Genomic DNA, 19,060 nt, shown 5'->3' on the forward strand with positions numbered 1-19,060 from the left:
TTCTGCTCAAGAGCGTGAGTCCTTCCTTCGCCAACAACTATTAGACGCCCTTGATGAAAATAGAAATATCTGGAAGGTAATGCGTCATCTCGACCTCCTGCCTGGGCGTAAGGAGGAGTTTTTTGGTTTTACGCCGGGAGAGCTGAACGAGCACTTCGCGGGAGTATCGGTATCACCCCTCGAAAATATACACAATGCAATGGACACTATTTTACTTGCAAGTGAGGAGGGCTTTACTTTTAGCCCTGTTAGTATGAGTGACGTCGTCCTTGCTATATCACATTTTTCCTCCCAAGCGAGGGGTGTCGATGGTATTCCATGCGGGGTGGTCGTCAAAGCCCTCCCAATTATTGGCGAATTTATTCTTAATCTATTTAACTGCTCCTTCGCTCAGGGGATCTTTCCGAGAATCTGGAAGCAGGCACAGTTGATCGCTCTAAGAAAGACCAGCGCTCCTTCAAACGTTAAAAACTTTCGTCCGATTGCATTGCTCTGCTTCCTCTCAAAGGTACTTGAGAAGATCGCGCACACCCAGATCACGGAGTATCTCAATAAAAATAATATAATCGACCCCTTCCAGGCGGGTTTCCGAAAACACCACAGTACACAAACAGCGTTATTAAAATTAACCGACGACGTACGCATGGCTATTGACAAAAAGAAGGTGACGCTTATGCTGCTGTTTGACTTCAGCAAGGCCTTTGACACCATCTCACCTTCCAAATTACTATCTAAGCTGAGACAACTGGGGTTCTCTAGGGCGGCTCTCCTGTGGATTAAATCATATTAACAGGGACGATCTCAGATGGTGATTTCGAATAAAAACGGAACTTCAGAGTGGCTTGAAACCAATCTGGGAGTTCCACAGGGTTCTGTCCTGGGACTCTTGCTATTCAGCCTCTATGTCAACGACCTGCAAAATATACTCGACGGCAACGCAATTAAAGATCTTTTTTACGCGGATGACCTCCAGATCTATCTACACACCAACAAAGATAACTTCCTGGATGGCGTGGCTCGACTGGCTGAAGCGGCACGGCTGGTTTCGGACTGGGCGGAGAGCTCCGGTCTGCGACTTAACTCCGGCAAAACTAAGTCTATATTTTTCGGGTCCATGAAGAACGTTAATGATATTAAATCATGGAACATGCCTGGGGTTCCGTTGCCGGACGGAGTGATCGTCCCATTCAGTGAGACGGTCGTGAGTCTCGGTGTTGTACTGGATAGCAAACTTACTTGGAAACCGCAGGTGGATGCTATCACGAAAAAAGTCAACAAAGCCCTGTATAGCCTGCGGTTTATCAGGGGCTGCACCACTGAGACTCTCCGCAGAAGGCTAGTTGAGACACTTATACAACCGCACATCGACTACTGTGCTGTGACTATCCTGGACGCGTCTACCGAACAACGAATACGGTTACAGAGACTGAGCAATTCGTGTGTGAGATTCATCTTCGGGGTTGGGAGGGATGAACACATCAGTCCCTACCGGAGGCGTCTAGAATGGCTTCGCACCGATTCCAGAAGGCTCTACTATGAGGCCATTCTACTCTACAAGGTAATTCGGATCGGTGAACCCTCGTATCTGGCCTCATTTTTCAGCAAACACGAGCCGAGACCCTCCAGTAGGAGAGTTCCCCCGGAACTGAGCATCCCTACCGTCAGTACTGAAACCGGGGCTAGGGCCTTCCAGGTCCAGGGTGCTCGGTTCTGGAACTCTCTCCCTTCTACTCTACGAAACCTGCCATCTCTCGCTTCCTTTAAGGGGGCACTACGGCAGCACCTGCTGGCCACGGAATCTTGACGACTCTGAGCCCTCTGGCGCTTGATTCTTAACCTTAATCTAGTTTTAATCTAGTCAGACTCGGCCCTGAGGCCGTAAAAATTCATTCAGTATTACGTAATTTAGATTTCCAATGTGCAATACAGATGGGTCTATGACCAAACCATAAATGTGCAACGTAATATTTGAAAAGTTTTATGTGATAATTATATGTGACCAAATATGTTTTTATGTGATTATATGTGACGATATTTGTATATATTGTATTTTATAATTTTGTTAGACTGTAGCGACACAGTCTATGTGACCTTAATTGTATTATTTTGTTTTTGCCTTAGCAAATAAAGACCTATCTATCACTCTCTCTCACACACACACACACTCGATAATGGATTGGCAGATTTGGATGAATTGAGACATAAGGTGCATCTACTAGACTATAGTTTGTGGTTTCTTGAACCATCAACACTTATAGGGGAAGGGTGTCAAGTTATGTGTGTGAAGTACCAGATACTTAAAGGGGAGCGGTGTCAGTTATATGGGTGGATTGACAAAAGTGTGGGTATAAATGTAGTGTATCAAGCATAGGCGGGCGGCTAAATCGTTTGTCACAATAAAGTGATACAAAAAACGCCAAAACTAATTTTGCAAAATTCAATAAACGGCCATAAAAGAAAAACTAGCTGGCAAAATTAAGAAAAAACTTTTTTTTCACAATTCAGAATTCGAAAACGAATAAACATGCCAAATTTTGTAGACTTTCAAAGCCTCGATTTGAAAATATTGCGGTATACATACACTCACACACACACACACATACACATACATCCATACGGACATTTTGTAAAAACACGTGATTCAAACCGTACAGACCTCAATATGGATTTCTAACCTATTTTTGAGAGAGTCGAAAATTTTACTATTACAAAGCTTCGTCTTAGAGGAAGCAAAAAAATGTTATTCCTTGAGAGAACGATTATTATATTATTATCTTTTCAGACAAATATTTTTGCTTCCTCCTAAGAGGAATAGTAATAGTAAAATTATCAGTTTTGCTGAAACTTCGTAGAAACGCATTTGGAGGTGTTTGGAGTACGAATCATGTTTTTAGAAAATGTTCGTGCGGATGGCTTTGTGTATGTACGTATACCGTCATAATTCGAGAACCACGCGATCGATCGTAATAAAATTTGGCATGCATATATGTTTCCTGATTCTAAATTCGGGAAAATTTTTGTTTTATGATTCTGACCATTTTATGGCCATATTATAGCCATTTTTTGATTTTTGAAAAAAAACATTTTTGCTTGTTTTGGTAATTGATCTATACAATATATTTAACAATTGCCTACTTTTTCCCGCAAGACTTTTCAGATTGACCGTTCTGTTCAATTTTTATGATAAAAAAGGTAATTTAAAAATAATAATTAATATCTCTAAAACTAAATCGTCAAACGTTTTGATAAAATGTATCACAATGAAAAACGATAATATTTATTTGCTGTACAAATTTTAAACCATTTTGATGACTAGTTTATGAACTTAAAATAAAAAACTAAATAAATGGGTTTTTTATGTCGTACGATTACTGGAGTAAAAAGGCTTTAATTAGGTTAAAATGTTGGTACACTATCGATCTTTTGATCACCTCAGCTAGGTTCTTTTTGCAGTTGATAAAACCGTTTAGTTTAAAAGATATCAGGATTCAAATTTTTTGTCTCTCACCTTGTATATTCTGTATAACTGAAAATTACTATTTCTGTTAGACCTTATAACTCGCTAACTAAAGTTCAGAATGTTTTAAGACAATTTATCATTTTATGGGGTTATGAGGACCCTATGGTATTTAAAATATTGAGGTTTAAATATTTTCGTGAAAATTATATGATTTGATATTATGACGAGTGCTCCTTATGTAAAATAATTGAGATTAAAAGTATTTTAAAAATTATTATTATACTGTATGAACAATATGTTATCTATTTGAACTATACATTTTGTTTGAGGAAACTTTGTGCCAAAGAATTGGCAGCGGTTTTTAAATATAAATTACATTGTAAATTTTATTGTAATTATGTTTGAGCGTATAATAAATATGATATAAAAAACTTATATAATTAAAAATTTGTCTCAGGACTTGAATGTAATAAACGTGCTATTAATAGCAAAGATGCATCTTCACACAAGAATACACAATCAAATAATACAAAAGTTAAACATACTAAACATAATCAAAATTCGAAAAATAAAAGAATTATAACAGTGATTCAAATTTTATTATTTTTTTACAGTTATGAAAGAAATGTATGTGCAAAACATTATATCTTCAGACCTATTAGTTTTCAAATAACAGCAAAAGTAAAATTTAAAAAACAGACATCAAACTTAAACCTCTCGTTATTCTTAAGTAAAAATTCTTATTATTCTACTGATATCAAAAATAAATTATTTCCTGTACATAAAAATGCACAACGACAAATCAAAAAATTTATGAGGTAAAGTTGGTAAATACACTGCAACAACACTTTTCTATTACATGTTTAGACATGTATTATACATATAATATTAAAGTATACTCACTGTTATAATTTTTCTTTTCGAATTTTGATAATGTTTAGTATGTTTAACTTTTGTATTCTTTGATTGTGTATTTTTGTGTGAAGATGCATCTTTGTTATAAATGGCACTTTACTAATATAGCGTCCGCCCATATTAGGGCACCGTATAACATAATTGATGTAGTTATACTGGCTAGGAGTACCCTTCGACCCTCGGTTGGTCCACCTACATTTGGCATTAGTCGCGATAGCGCAGCACCGACTTTTGCTGCTTTATACCTACTGCCTCATTAGCGATTTTTGTTACCTCTTCCTTTTGCTTTGCTACTACCACTACTCCAATGTCATCTGCTAATCCTACAACCGTTATTCCACAATACTGGGCCAAGCACTGACTCTTGTGACACCCACCGGTTACTTTATAGGTTTTCGTGCGTTTTCTTCAAAAGCATTATTGATACAGTTATAGTTTTGATATTCCGCTAGTCCACCTGATTCTTAAATGACTTGGTCCATTCTAACGCCGATTATTCACTCTAATATCTTGCCCGGGCTGTCTATTATGCAGAGTGGTCTATATGAGGCAGCTTCTCCAGGTGGCTTATCTCCCTTTGATAGTAGTACTAGGCGTTGCTTTTTTCAGTTCATAGGAAACGTCCCTTCTTCGAGACATGAATTGTACAGATCTACAAAGACGTCAGGGCGTGCCTGTATAGCTCTTTTTAATGCAATATTTGGTAAGACATCCAGGCCTGGATCCTTGTTATTGCCAATCCTTTTGCATGCAGCCAGTAATTCCTTCGCGCCAGTAATTCCTTCAGGGATAGCTGTTACTTCCAGTTGAAGGGCTGTATGGGACAAGACTACATTAAGGTTCAAAAATAAACTGTGAAATCATTGTTGATCAGATATTATGACTTTATTGAAATCTCCTAACGATCAGGTCCTGGTGTGACCTTCTCTCACAAGTTGTCGCCGAGAACTGACGCTCTACTCATTAAACGCCGCCGAAAACTCGGGCCCGCTAAAACAGACGCTTTCCCGAGGACTACCGAAGGGACTCGAAGCAGTGCGCGCGCTCCTCTAGATCTATAGCTATACACACGCAGTCATGTGTTCATGCGAACGCCTCCCGCCACTCGACTCTCTGGACTGGCAGTCACAGATCGGCCCTTTTAGCCTCTCCGCACTGAAAGTGACCCTCAAAATCCGCGGAGTAAAACTCCTAGAGGGGGTCGTGGCAGTCTAGGAATGTTTATAAAATCACTCCTAACCGTATTGGCCTGAAGCCACGAATCGCCGTGTCGATTCGCGCATATGAGAGCCAAATGACGGAAAAACGTTCGCTAAAACTACTAATAGGTCGAATATATTATTAATAAAGAATAAATACGCCGCACTTACTCGTATCCCTAGTAGTCCTCGGTTACGTCCGGAACAAGGGGAAACATCGTGGTCACAATATGGTCCAGCGATTCCGGGCTCTTAAGAGGGGAAATATGACCTATCTTTATCTTATTTATTACGACTTGGTATGGTCGCCCCAAGGGATCCAGCTCAACCTCACCCTGTAACTCTTTGAGAAACCGACGTAGATTTTTTCGAATTTTTTTCTTGAGTATCTGTTTGGCATCCTTTATTTCTTTGTTTCGAGCGTCTACTACTTTTTGACCTCGACCAGCTAGTATTTCTTCCTGGCCCGCTGTTCCCGTCTCCTGGTTCGATGAAACTCGCTACGGGCAGCGTCAATTTTTTTATCTTACCAGTATGCTAATAGTCGTCTATTATTGGGAGCCCCCCTTGGCATCGTTGCGTCGCAGGCACGGGTAATATTTCCCATTACCTGCTCGACCTTATAATTTGCAGATCCAAACAGCCGTATTTCTTCTAGAGCCATCAGGAATGTCTCCTTATTATAATCATTTGTTTTCCAACCGACTCTTTTTGTTGTTGCCCTCCCGTTGGATCTCTGCTTTGATATTCTTATCTCCATTATTATCGCTTGGTGGTCACTATTTGTGTAATGATCCCTCACCGTCCACGATCTAACTAAGCCGCGCGCGCGCACGCGCGTGTGTGTGTGGGAAGGGGGTGCATGTACACCCGCCTTTTATACCAATTTTTTCTGTTATCCCACCCTTATAACTGACAGTCTACCCATATAAGTGTTCTTCTACACTCCATGTAGCATCTTTTTTCTACCGACTTAGTGTACTATCTACTGCTAACATTATATTTATTAATAAGGAAAGATTTATTTTTTCATTTCACATGTGGCTAATATTATTTGGTTATACAAACAATTCAAATTTAATATTGAAGAAGGCGTATTGCTATTATTAAAGTAGTGTAAAACATGTTAATTTTTTGACAATTCATAATGTATCTGTCCCATAATGGCAACCATTAATAAAATATTTCAACTTAAGTGAATATACATAAATACAAGTCATACCTGATGTTGATCCAAAAAGTCCCGTATTACTAGGAGCATTTGATTGCCCAAACGGTGTACTTTGCTGTATTGTCTGTTGAGTTTGACCAAAAAGCCCAGCTCCAGTTGATTGTCCAAATCCAAACGTAGTCGGCTTATTTGTTTGACCAAAGGTGGACGTTGAATTAGTTGTGCCAAATAAATTCGTGTTTGCATTTTGTTGAGATCCAAATAATGGTGTAGTTGTACTTGTATTACCAAATCCTTAACGAAATAAGTAATAATTGAATAAATTGATATTAAAAATAATTAAAGGAATAGAGAATACGAATAATAGACTACGACGCTGCTTACGCTCCCGAATAGTAAGCATGTGACCGTGCACACACGGCACACAGAAACAGATACGAGAACGCGTCGACACGGCAGTCGAAGCGGTAAGAGCCGCACGAGAAGTATTGAGAATAAGAGAAAGTAGAGTAGCCCAGTAAGATGGCTGGAGAAACCGAGCGATGCATGAGCCAAGAAAAAGGGAGATACGAAACCGCAGGAGACACAAAGAGACGAGCCATAAGATTTCGGAGTACGCTTTTGCAGATTCTCTCTCTCTCTCTCTCTCTCTCTCTCTCTCTCTCTATCTCTCTCTCTCTCTCTCTCTCTCTCTCTCTGTCATCATATCTATTCTCAAATATTTGGCATGTATCTCTACTTGGATTTCATTGGGTTGAGGCAAAACACCTACCAAAACAACGGTTGAATGAATTGTTCCAGATTTTTTAGTGGCAGGAACTCTCTGAACCCTGTGCACTCAAGCCTAAACAACGCTTGTATGAATTCTTCCAGATTTTTCAGTGGCAGGAACTCTCTGAACCCTGTGCACTCAAGCCTAAACAACGCTTGTATGAATTCTTCCAGATTTTTCAGTGGCAGGAACTCTCTGAACCCTGTGCACTCCAGCCTCATGACTTAACTTTTTAAATGACCCTTTACTGGAGATCATAATACTGGCGTAGGAATCCTCCTTGGGGAGATTTATACATTGCTATGATATGGTAGCTGTATCCCAAGTTTGATAAATGTTTAATGTACATATCTAACAGATTCTTGACAAGAAGTACATTTCTTGACAAGCTGTACATTTCGAACGTGCGGGAGGGCTATCCCCCCCGCTACTCAAAAACACTCAAAATGAATCAAATTTATAAAAAATTTTGAAAAATTTTGAAAATTTTACAAGAGAGTAGCTTACGATTCAAAATGCGCAACTTGCAATTGACTCTATATGCATGAAAACGGGTATTTACAGGCATTTGTCAAAAAAGTACAGTGTGTAACAAGGCCGTTTCTTCCCCTAGTTGCACAATATACTATTGTATGAAGCGTTTAAACTAAAGCAGAAGATAACTGAGCAAAACAAAAAAATTTAGCAGAAGAATGCTGGAATGGAGACAAAAATAACAGTTATTTACAGGAATCATTAGTTTTTTCCAGTTTTTAGTCACTCGCCCCTTGTAAAGAGTTTCGAAGAAACATCTTATACCCAGGGCGAACGCCTATTACATTTGACCAAAAAGTTGTTTTTTCCCAATTCTTTCTTTGTCATTTTTTACAAAAAGGTTTTTTCATATAAAAGTGGTTTGGCTTTTTTGTAGAAAATTAAATTTTGAATAAATTCACAGTATTTGAGAATTCTAAAAACCCATTTATAAAAAGTTTTTCTAGTAGCGAAGCCTAATTCACTGTTACTGTTCCTGATACGTATTGTAATATTTAGCAATAAGCCCGTAAGCACAAAAATGATGACTGCGTACAATAAGTAGCTCAGCGGAGTTAACGAATACACCCGATTACGAGGCGTTGAACAGTCGACATATGTTACTCACGCTGGACTCTGCTACGACGCTCCGGGCTGCCGACAAAGCTACCAGTAATTTTAGTCGCGATATCGATCTAACAGTATAGAGAATAAATTCTTAATTAAAACTACAATCGTGAGTTATATCTTATTATTATCCCTGCACACTAATGGCCGATGGTTCCTGACAACACTAGCAGCAGAGCAGATAGCAGAATCAGCGCAAAGTAAGTACAATAACATATTAATAGATCGGGTCATGACTTAACAGTGGTTCCGGTACGAATCGAACTCTAGACGTTTGTTATAAAACAAGGAAAACTTGCAAACAGATAAAATATATCATAACATTAATAAATACAATAAAAACAACTACAAGAGCAATCTAAAAATAAGACAGAAAGTTGAAAAGTGACAGTGTTTTAACACCGTATAAATCAAGTTTTGCCTAGTGCGAATGCAACCGTTTCCTCAAGTTTGCTTAGTAGCAACTTTCCCCTAGATTTGCTAAAATAGCGGTCAGTCTTCTTGATCCTAAAGCTCGCTGAAACGCGACATGTCCTGTGATCTGCTTAAATAGCGATTACTTATATCCTAAAAAGCACATAAAGGCACGAAAACCCTCTAGCCATAAAAATACGGTCTATGAACGGATTTATAAACTTATATCTAAATAAACGGAAATAAATAAAATATAAAGAGTACAAAAGCAATCAGCACAATAGAAATATAAAATCTGGAGTTTACAGAAAATTTAGGTGAGTGAAGTTCTGTTGCGCTCATCGGCGATCGCGCTCACCTTACGCTGCAGTGTCAGCAAGGTGATAGAATGCAGCGCGTCGGATCTACAGCGCTTGTGTAAGTTTAAAAACCAGGTCAATTTACAATATTTGAAACATACGTAAAACAATTAATTTCGTGCAGTTCCTAACCGGCCGTGTGAGAAGTGAATTTATTTATCGATAAACGAACGGATTGCATTTAATAAAGAATGATACTAGTGTAGTAAATACGGTAAAAAAGAATAATCACAAAAGAGGTGGTAAAAGAATAATTTTACGGAAACTATTGAACGATAAATCTAAATTAATAGAAGAATTAAGACAATTAAACAAGAAAATATATATATTTTTCCGATCGCAAGAAGTTAAGCAGCCATAAATAGTAAACAACCAAGTAGAACGATCAGAGTTTCAAATAGAAATAGACAACATATTTGAAGAGTTATTTAATTTCCCTACGACTGAATTGAATAAAAATAAATGAATTTAAAATTACAGAATCACGAAAAACCAATTTAAAGCCTAAAACCGTCCAAAGAATACTTAAAAAGCAGAATCGCATCAAATTACTGTGTCACGCGTATAGCCGCGGCAAATGAATTGACCAAAACTTGTGTAGTTTGCAAAAACGCGAAAAGTAGGTCACGTATTGTAAAATAAGTAGGACAGCAATATTACATTCGAATGATTTGTGTGCGATATAAAAATAAAAAAATTCGCGCTGAATAAAATTTTGCAATAAATAAAAAGATAACTAAAATGAGAACACCAAATGAGTGATAATCAGAAAAATCTACTAGGACAGAAATTAACAAGGAGCGTTGTTCGTAATAATCCTACATTACAGGATTAAATAATAATCCCCGACGACCAAACACCATTTGCGAGAAGTAACAAATTAATTCGATCACCGCCAGCATACGATATAACTGCACAAAGAGGGGACGAAGAATCAGTACCCAATACTGAAACATTTAATAAAACAATAGTTAAAAATATAGAAAAAATAGAGCAAGAAACAAATTTAGAACAGATAAACAAAGAATGTTCCACAGGGGCAATAAAAAAGGCGATTTCAAGACTTAACAAGGCCCATTTAACTATTAATATACCAACTACGCCTAATAAACAGGAATCAAGTGAAATATCTAAAGAAGAACAAAGAGTAGCACCAATAATACCAGGAACACCGCTGACTACGATTAGAAAAGCAGAAGATTAGAAATTCGATAATAGTTTGAAGCAGGACATATCGTTGATAGACATCGAAGGTTTTAACGAGCAACCAAGTCTAATCGGCAATTCAAAAAATTCACAGAGTAAATTCGACTTTAATTTTAATTTAGAAAGCTCATTAGAAAACACCATGGTCGGTGGGGCGCTAAATGATCAACAACAACAAGCGCCACCGCATTTGCGTTTATCGCTAAAATATGTAGCCAAACTTATACCAGAATTTGACGGAAAATCTATGTCAGTTAATGATTATGTAAAAAAATTAAAGCATGCAAAAAATAAGCTATTAGAGACCGATCAAGCAAATTTAATTCCGATACTAAAAATGAAACTCAAAGGCAATGTGTACAGGGCTATGTTAAATGCAGAAGTTAATAATATTCGATAATTTCATCAAAGCTGTGCAGCAGATTTATCCATCAACTGATATAATGGCTACACTTTATGGAAAAATAGCGGAAAGTTTGCAAAATCCAGACGAAACGGTACTCAGTTTTGCTAACAGATTGCAAGAATTAGTATTGCAAGTAAAGGATAGTAAGGGAGTGGAAGCATATACAGCGGAAGAAAAATAAAGATTCGAAACTAAAATAGATTCGGAAACTCTATTGGCCTTTGTAGAAGGATTACGGCAGGAAATACGTTTAGAATTAGGAGCAACGAGGGATTTAAGTGATGCTATACAAAGGCAATAGAAGTAGAGACAAGATTAAACAGAAGAGACTTGATATTTGGCAAAGCAAATAAAGTATTTTGCAGTTTAAGCAATCAAGTGGCTATATCAGGAGACACAAGCGTTGCCATATACTCGTGTCAGATTTGTCAAGATTATGGACATGAGGCATTGTTTTGTCATAAAGTAGCCTGTGTTTACTGCAAAAATAAAGACCATTTGTCAGATAGCTGCAGAATAGTAAAAAAAAGATTCAATTAATTTGTAAATTCTGGAATAATCACGGCCATTTAATGGATGCCTGCAAAATGAATAGAATCAAAGGCAACCATTGCCAATATTGCCAACTTATGGGTCACACTGTAGCTCAATGCTCAGGCACCAGGTACCTTGGGGAGCGTTGCTGTCATAATATTCGTGTTCGGTGATCGAAAAAACCCCCGCGAAAAAAACTGGACTCATTTCCATCAACATTTACAGAGTTTTTATTTATTGTCTCTTCGCAATCCACTTTATATAGGTTATGATTGCATTCGACGCGCATATAAACTTATAATAAGGTTATGCTTATTAAGCATGCCAACACCTAAGCTAATTCTTCTACCATGGTGGTCTCAGAAGTAGCTTACCCCTACCAAGTGCTCGAGCGTAGTTATCGAAGGGATAAGTACGTAATCAAAGCAACGGGGTAAGCAGAACTGAAGCCAACGGCCGCAGTAGCAAGTATCAAAACTTAGAGCAACTAATAAATGTAAAGGCTAAATTATTACTTAGATAAAATACTGAATCTATGAAGATTATTTTCTTTGTCGTATTCATTCGATTACATACATTTAGTAAGCAGCTTTTTTAAGTAAATAGACATTTCCATATTTCTAAAACCTTTCTGAGTCATAGCATACGGAAAATGAGTCAGCTCACAAACGATTAGCTTAGAATTATAAAAAAAATCCTGCAAACAAAGATTTGATAGCTTCCATCGGTCTACCTGAGGCAGGTGGTGCGTGAAGAAAAATCTACGATTGTAAATGCGTCACAAAGTTCATCAATGTGTAAGGGCTAAATTAATACTTCAAGGAAATATTAAATTTATGGAAAGTCTTTCTTTTGACACATGGAATTGATCACATACATTTAGTAAGCAACTCTTTTTGAGAAAATAGACATTTTTCTATTTTCACCATGCTTGTGATCCATACTATGCGGTGAATAAGTCAGCTGACGAACGAATTAGCATCGCATTTGTAAATGAAACTTACAAGTCCTGATTATTGTCATCGAAAATTAATATTAGCAAGTAAGGTTTCTGCTTTGAAGTTTCGAGGTTTGACGGTGGTATAGATTAAATGTGATTTTTTAAAGCACTGGTAAAAGCCTGCAGATTTTCTTTTTACATTGTTTAGTAGTCAGGAATATTGCCTGTCTTGTCTTTTTATAATTTTAGTTTGTAGCAAAAAATCAAAGTTATTATTAAATAATAAAATAATCTTAATTATTGCCACGGACGCTAATAATCGTGACACTTTTTTTCATAAAATCGATAGTTAAGGGTTTTATATAATATTCAGTTTATTTATTTAAAATATCAAATATATTACATAATCATAAACCTTAATACATATGACTAAATCTATTTACATTTTTCTTCGCAAGTTTTGCATTCACATCCTCCATTTGCGAAGTAGTCACATCCATATGAACAGATAATATCACGGATTGTTTTTAAACATATTTCTTTGCTTCTTTTTAAAGAATGATATTCCGATGGAAGCTATCACATCTATGTTTGCAGTTTTTATTTCTAAATTGTATGCTAATCGTTTATGAGCTGACTCATATTCCGTATGCTGTGGCTCAGAAACGTTTTAGAAATATGAAAAATTAGGTTTACTCGGAAAAAGCTACCTACTAAAAGTATGTGATCAATTTCATGTGTCAAAAGAAAGATTTTCCATAGATTTAGTATCTCCTTGAAGTATTAATTTAGCCCCTGTGCGTTGATGAACTTTGTGACGTATTTACGATCGTAGATTTTTCTCCACGCACTTTTTGCCTTGGGAAGACCGATGGAAACTATCAAACCTTTGTTTGCAGGTTTTATTTTTAAATTATATGCTAATCGTTTATGAGCTGACTTAAATTTCCTGCTATATCTACATAATTCTTCCTTAAGTTTATTCCTTATAATTTCTATTAATCTCTCTCTAAATCTTCCCTTCTTCCTTATTAGCCCTAAGTCCTCTATTTCTTTTACTCACTTCTGCTGTACAAATAGTCCTATCGCGCTTTAAAATTCGTTCATTCTATTGCCCATGTCCGCACTCTAACATACTATCTGTTTCTATTTATTTCTTTATTCCTATTAATACTCCTCGTTTACACCTACCTTTCCCATTTAGTTTTATTGCAGCCTTCGTCTCCCAATTATTTTTCCTATCTGACTTATTTAACCAGTCTTTCTACTTGTCCTTCTCCAGCCATGTTTCCTGCAACGCTATTATTTCAATCTCTCTTTTTCATCCCACTCGTATACCAGATAGCCCGTATGTTCGTTCGGATTCCGTTCTGCTCTAAAATTCTTCTATATATACTGGGCAATTTGGATTATCCTCTATCTTGAAGCGGTCTATTTCTAGCATTTTTAACATCCAATGTAATAATAGCACAGTACTTCTTGGATCCTTCTTTCCATCTTTTTCCTTCTGTTCTAGCGGTGTCGACTATGAAGCTTACGGCATCAAGCGTAGAGCATTTTTTCCTGAAGTCGTATTGATATTCCGCTAGTCCGCCTGGTTTTTCAATGACTTAATCCATTCTAACGCCGATTATGTGCTCTAAAATGTTGCCTGGGGTGTCCAGCATGCAGAGTGGTCTGTATGAGGCAGCTTCTCCAGGTAGCCTATCTTCTGTTGGTAGTAGCACCAGGTGTTGCTTTTTCCAGTAATTAGGAAACGTCCCTTCTTCGAGACATGAACTGTACAAGTCCACAAAGGCATCGGGACGTGCCTGCATAGCTTGTTTCAATGCAATATTGGGTATGCTATCCAGGCCTGGAGCCTTGTTGTTCCCAATTTTTTTGCATGCAGCCAGTAATTCCTCTGTGGCGATTGTTGGAATGATTTCATCATTTGCCTCCGCTTCAGGAATAGCTGTTATTTTCAGTTAAAGGGGAAACAGTGTAATCACAATACGATCCAGCAATTCCGGGCTCTTTGGAGGGGGGATATAACCTCCCTTTATCTTCTTCATTACCACTTGGTACGGATGCCCTCAGGGATCCAGCTCAACCTTGTCCTGTAACTTTTTTAGGCACCGTCGTTTATTTTCTTGAATTTTTTTCTTGAGTATCCGTTTAGTATCCTTCAGTTCTTTATTTAGGGCGTCTACTATTTCTCTACCACGACCAGTCTTGTAGCATTTCTTCTGAGCCCGCTGTTCCTGTCTTCTGGTTCGATGACACTCTTTGCGGGCCGCGTCAATTTCTTCATCCCACCAGTTTACTGGCGGCCTTCTATTGTTTTGAGCCCTTCTTGGCATCCTTGCGTCGCAGACTCGGGTAATATTTCCCATTACCTCCTCGACCTTATCATTCGCCGATCCGGACAGCTGTATTGCTTCTAGAGCCAGCATGAATACCTTCTTATCATAATCCTTCGTTTTCCAACCGACTCTTTTTGTCGTTGCCCTCCCGTTGGATCTCTGTTTTGATATTATTATCTCCATTATTATCGCTTAGTAGTCAATATTTGTGTAATGATCGCTTACCATCTACGATCTAATTAAGCTAATCAGACAGCTGCTGACAAACGTGAGATCTATGATGGACCCTGCGTCTCCTCTTTGAAATGTGTAAGAACATCCCTGGTTAACTAAGACCAAGTCAAGGAGGGCGGATGCTTCCAATAGCGCTCGTCCTCTTTCGTTCGTCCTTTGGCTGCCCCTCTCTACTGCCCTGGCGTTGAAATCGCCTGCTATCAGTACCGATTTTTTTCCTACAGCATCCTGTACTATCCGGTCCAACAGTGAATTGTTCTATCGACGTGTAGAGGAAGCATAGCAGCTGTAAATGTGTGCGCCTGCGACCTTAGCGCATACACTGAAAAAAAAACATAGTCGTTTCTTCTGTAAAGTCCGTTAGTTTTAACCGTTCTGCCACCGTAACGACTGTTCAGTAAGAACAACTGTGTGCCACTGGTACTTTTGGCGAGTCGCGACTCGTAAAATTGGTCACTTACGCGGGAAACCAGCAAAAACGACCGAACTGATTCTTTAAAACTGCTGAACTCTACGGTAATTTTGGCGAGTCTTCGTACAATGACGGATTACTGGTGCGAGTTCAGTTAAAATGGCTGTGTTTTTTTTTCAGTGTACGAATCCTTCATTACGTCTTGTCATTTTTCCCTGGAAAGCGGCGTTTCTGCATGTCCATATCGCCGCTTTACCAGTACTGTCCATATCCCACGATGGTTTGTCCAGGTCTCTGTATTGTTCACAGACAATGGCTATGTCGATTACTGTCTCACGGACATACTGGCTCGGTAGGTCCTGTGCAGTGGCGCAGTGATTCATATTCAACTGCATTATTTTCATTTTCTTCGTCTGTCAGTGACTTCTACTGCAGCTCGGTAAACGGGCATGCATAGCTACTAACTGCGTGGTCACTCTTCCCACCTGTACCTCCTTTGCAGAGTACACAGTTGGGTTGGTTCTTACACTCCTTTGCTTTGTGCCCATCTTTTCCACATTTGAAGCAAAGATTACTTCTGTCTTTAGTTACTGTGCAGTTTCTACCGATATGGCCAAAACCGAGATATTTATAACACCTTGGAGGCTCGTTTTTGCGGTTAGCCACCCGGATCCTACAGTTGACTCATCCTATTCCTATCTTCTGTAGCTTAGTAATCTTAGCCGCTATCTGAGCTGGTACCTGTATCACTGCAATCTGCGTGTCAACATACGTCTTTCGCAGAGATCTTATCGTAGAGACTTCTATGATGTTCTCTTTGTCGATTTTCTTCTGTAGTGCTTCCAGTACCCTCTTTTGAGGTAAGCATGTCCAGATCTCTTACTTTAAGGTTCCTTCTTCCTGGAGTGCTTTTATTGTGGCGCCTTCCACTAGTACCGCTTTAACTGCTTCTTGGAAGTCCGAGGTTTTGACTTCTTTTGTACGTTTAAGCTCTATCAGAAGATCTCCTGCAACTGTTCTGTGTATTTTATTTACGCTATTCCCCAGTGTGTTAAGTGACGGAGCCGCTTTCATTTTTGACAAATGTCTGCATAGATCTTTCCTTCTGCTGCCTTCATGATCAAAGCATCCTGTCTGGGAGATCTTGCCCGCTTCGGTCCATCCTTGCTGGTCCTATTATGGTTTGTAACGCCAGGGACACTTTTATCCTCATTGCTTGCTTTTTTCTCTTTTTTCTTTGACTTTTTTGTGACGACTTCCTGCTACGCTGTCTTTTTAGGTTGATTATCTGCTCCTTTGTTTCCTCTATTTCTATCCTGTGGAGTAGTTAGGGCTTCCTCTATTGTACCCGCCTTCCAAGATCTGAGGCTCGTGGTCGTCTGGGGTTCCCTCCCCTGAGTTCCCGGGCGCTGGCATTGCTGTAAGTTATCTTTTGCTATGCAGAGATTCTTATAGCTCGCTCTTATGATTTGGGCAAGATCTTTAATTTGCTTGTACACATTGTACCTGTCCCTGACATAATCCATCAGTTCATCGATTCTGCTGCTAAGGCGATCCAAGTGCGCATTCCTTTGCGTTTTGCATACAGCTCTTTATCCCTGTCTGCATCAACCCCCATTTCCATATGTGTGTGTGTTTTTTTTCTGTTTCTCTCTCAGAAAAAGCGGTATTAGGGAATATCTTAGAAAGATTATAGCATGACCTTGATTAGGAGGTCGAGTCAGCCCTATCGCCAATGTTAGCCTTGTGTCGGATTCACACCGACTATACCCATCTCTCTTACAGCCAGGTAAAAAAATACCTAGCTATAAAAAGAAACGCCTCCTTTGCCTTTATCGTCCCTTGGTAATGGTGCCAAGCTTCATCTTCTATGCTCCTGAACCCCCCGGTACCACCGTCAAGCAATGCTTTGCGGGGGGGGGGGGGGGGGGGGGCTTTCGCCCGCTTGTCGTTGATGTCGTCGTCATCACTATAGTCATCCTTCATTTTCTGCGTCGCACACACACACACGTACATACTCAGCCTCTTCGTCTTCTTCTGTCTTCTTCGTCCTTTCTGACTCGTCCATCCTCTGAAGTCAGGATTGCCATTATAATCGACTCAGGAGTTACTCTGGTCTGAAAATAACTCTCAAGTTCTTTTCGCTCCTGATAATATCGTGAGCACTGGCAAAAGACGTGCTCGACATCCTCTGTTGCATCTGAGCATATTGGGTAGTTTGGACGGTCGTCTAGTTTGAACCAATGCAGGTACGCCCGGAAACATCCGTGCCCGGTCGAAAACTGCGTGAGGTAGTACTTAACTTCCCCATGTCTTTTTCCAATCCAGTCTTCTATCCTTGGTATAAGGCGATGAGTCCATCGCCCCTTGCCACTAACGTCCCATCTTGTTTTCCATTCAGCCATCGTCTTCTTTCTTGTGGTATCCCAGATCTCTTTCTGGCTTTTGTCATTTGATCGTCTCCTATCTTCGAATACGTCCTTTCTTTCCGACGCTAAAAGGTCAATGGGTGGCATGCCTGCTATAATGTAGGCAGCATCGTCCGATACCGTACGGTAAGCGGACGCCACTCTTACAAGGAAAGGTACCCAACCCGAACTCACCGATTTTGATGATTTTCATATATGTTGTAGAACATAAAAAAATAAGAGACACGTATTTTTTTTTATCGGCTAATTTTCACTTTTAAGGGGTAAAAACCTCCCCTAAAGTTAACCCCCAAAAAGCGTTTTTTTTAAATATCTCGGCTTAAAATTAATATTTTTCAATGAAACAAATTGGAGGTTATTTCTTACAAAAAGAGCAAGTATTTTATGGTGATTTGAAGAGTAAGAGTAGCATCCCCTATTTTTTAGGGGTTGAAAACATATATTTTTTGGCATATTTTTATAATAAAAATGTTTAAACCGACTAAAAAAAATTGGAAAAAATGTTTAAACATCCTCAATAACAAAATTTAGTTGACGTCTTTCGGTGTTTTCATAAATATTACCCCTAAGGGGGTAAACCACCCCTAACACAAAATAACTGTAAATATGTAATTCAATACATAATATTTCGTAGAAAGTTTGTATATAGAGGTTTTCGAGGTCGCTGATTACAAATCTGTTATCAGATTTTGAAAATTCAAAATGGCGGAACCAATAGGACGGAAATATCGAAAAAAAATTTTATATAATAAAAAAGTTTTAAACGACTAAAAAAATTGGAAAAAATTTGTAAACATCTATAATAAACAAATTAAGTTTTTCGATTTTTTCATAGATACTACCCTTTAGGGGGTAAACCACCCCTAACACAAAATAACTATAAGTATACTTCAATCCATAATATTTTGTAGAAGGTTTGTATATAAGGGTTTTCGAGATCGCTCTTTGCAAATCTGATATCAGATTTTGAAAATTCAAAATGGCGGAACCAATGTAGTGGACGAAAATGTCGAAAAAAAATTTTAACTTTCATAAAAACTTGTTATAAATGTGTTATCTTTGTAGCCTGTACATGTGAACTAAAGAGCCTTAAACCCTAAACCCCTAAAGAACAAACAGGCTAA

General features: G+C 38.5%; 1 protein-coding gene across 9 annotated transcripts in view; it reads right to left on the reverse strand.

Annotated features, from left to right (window-relative positions):
• The window catches only part of LOC100679705 (nuclear pore complex protein Nup98-Nup96), a 429,239-nt gene that overhangs the window by 387,023 nt on the left and 23,156 nt on the right, over nt 1–19,060 (reverse strand). For all 9 annotated transcript variants that reach the window (XR_004345266.1, XM_031928065.2, XM_031928066.2 and 6 more), the window contains one exon: nt 6,797–7,039. Coding sequence is in view for 8 of the 9 variants with exons in the window: in XM_031928065.2 (XP_031783925.1) it covers nt 6,797–7,039 (243 nt within the window). In the remaining variant the exon portion in view is untranslated. The remainder of the gene's footprint in view (nt 1–6,796; nt 7,040–19,060) is intronic.

Source organism: Nasonia vitripennis, assembly GCF_009193385.2.
Source record: "Nasonia vitripennis strain AsymCx chromosome 4 unlocalized genomic scaffold, Nvit_psr_1.1 chr4_random0003, whole genome shotgun sequence".
Lineage (NCBI taxonomy): Eukaryota > Metazoa > Arthropoda > Insecta > Hymenoptera > Pteromalidae > Nasonia > Nasonia vitripennis.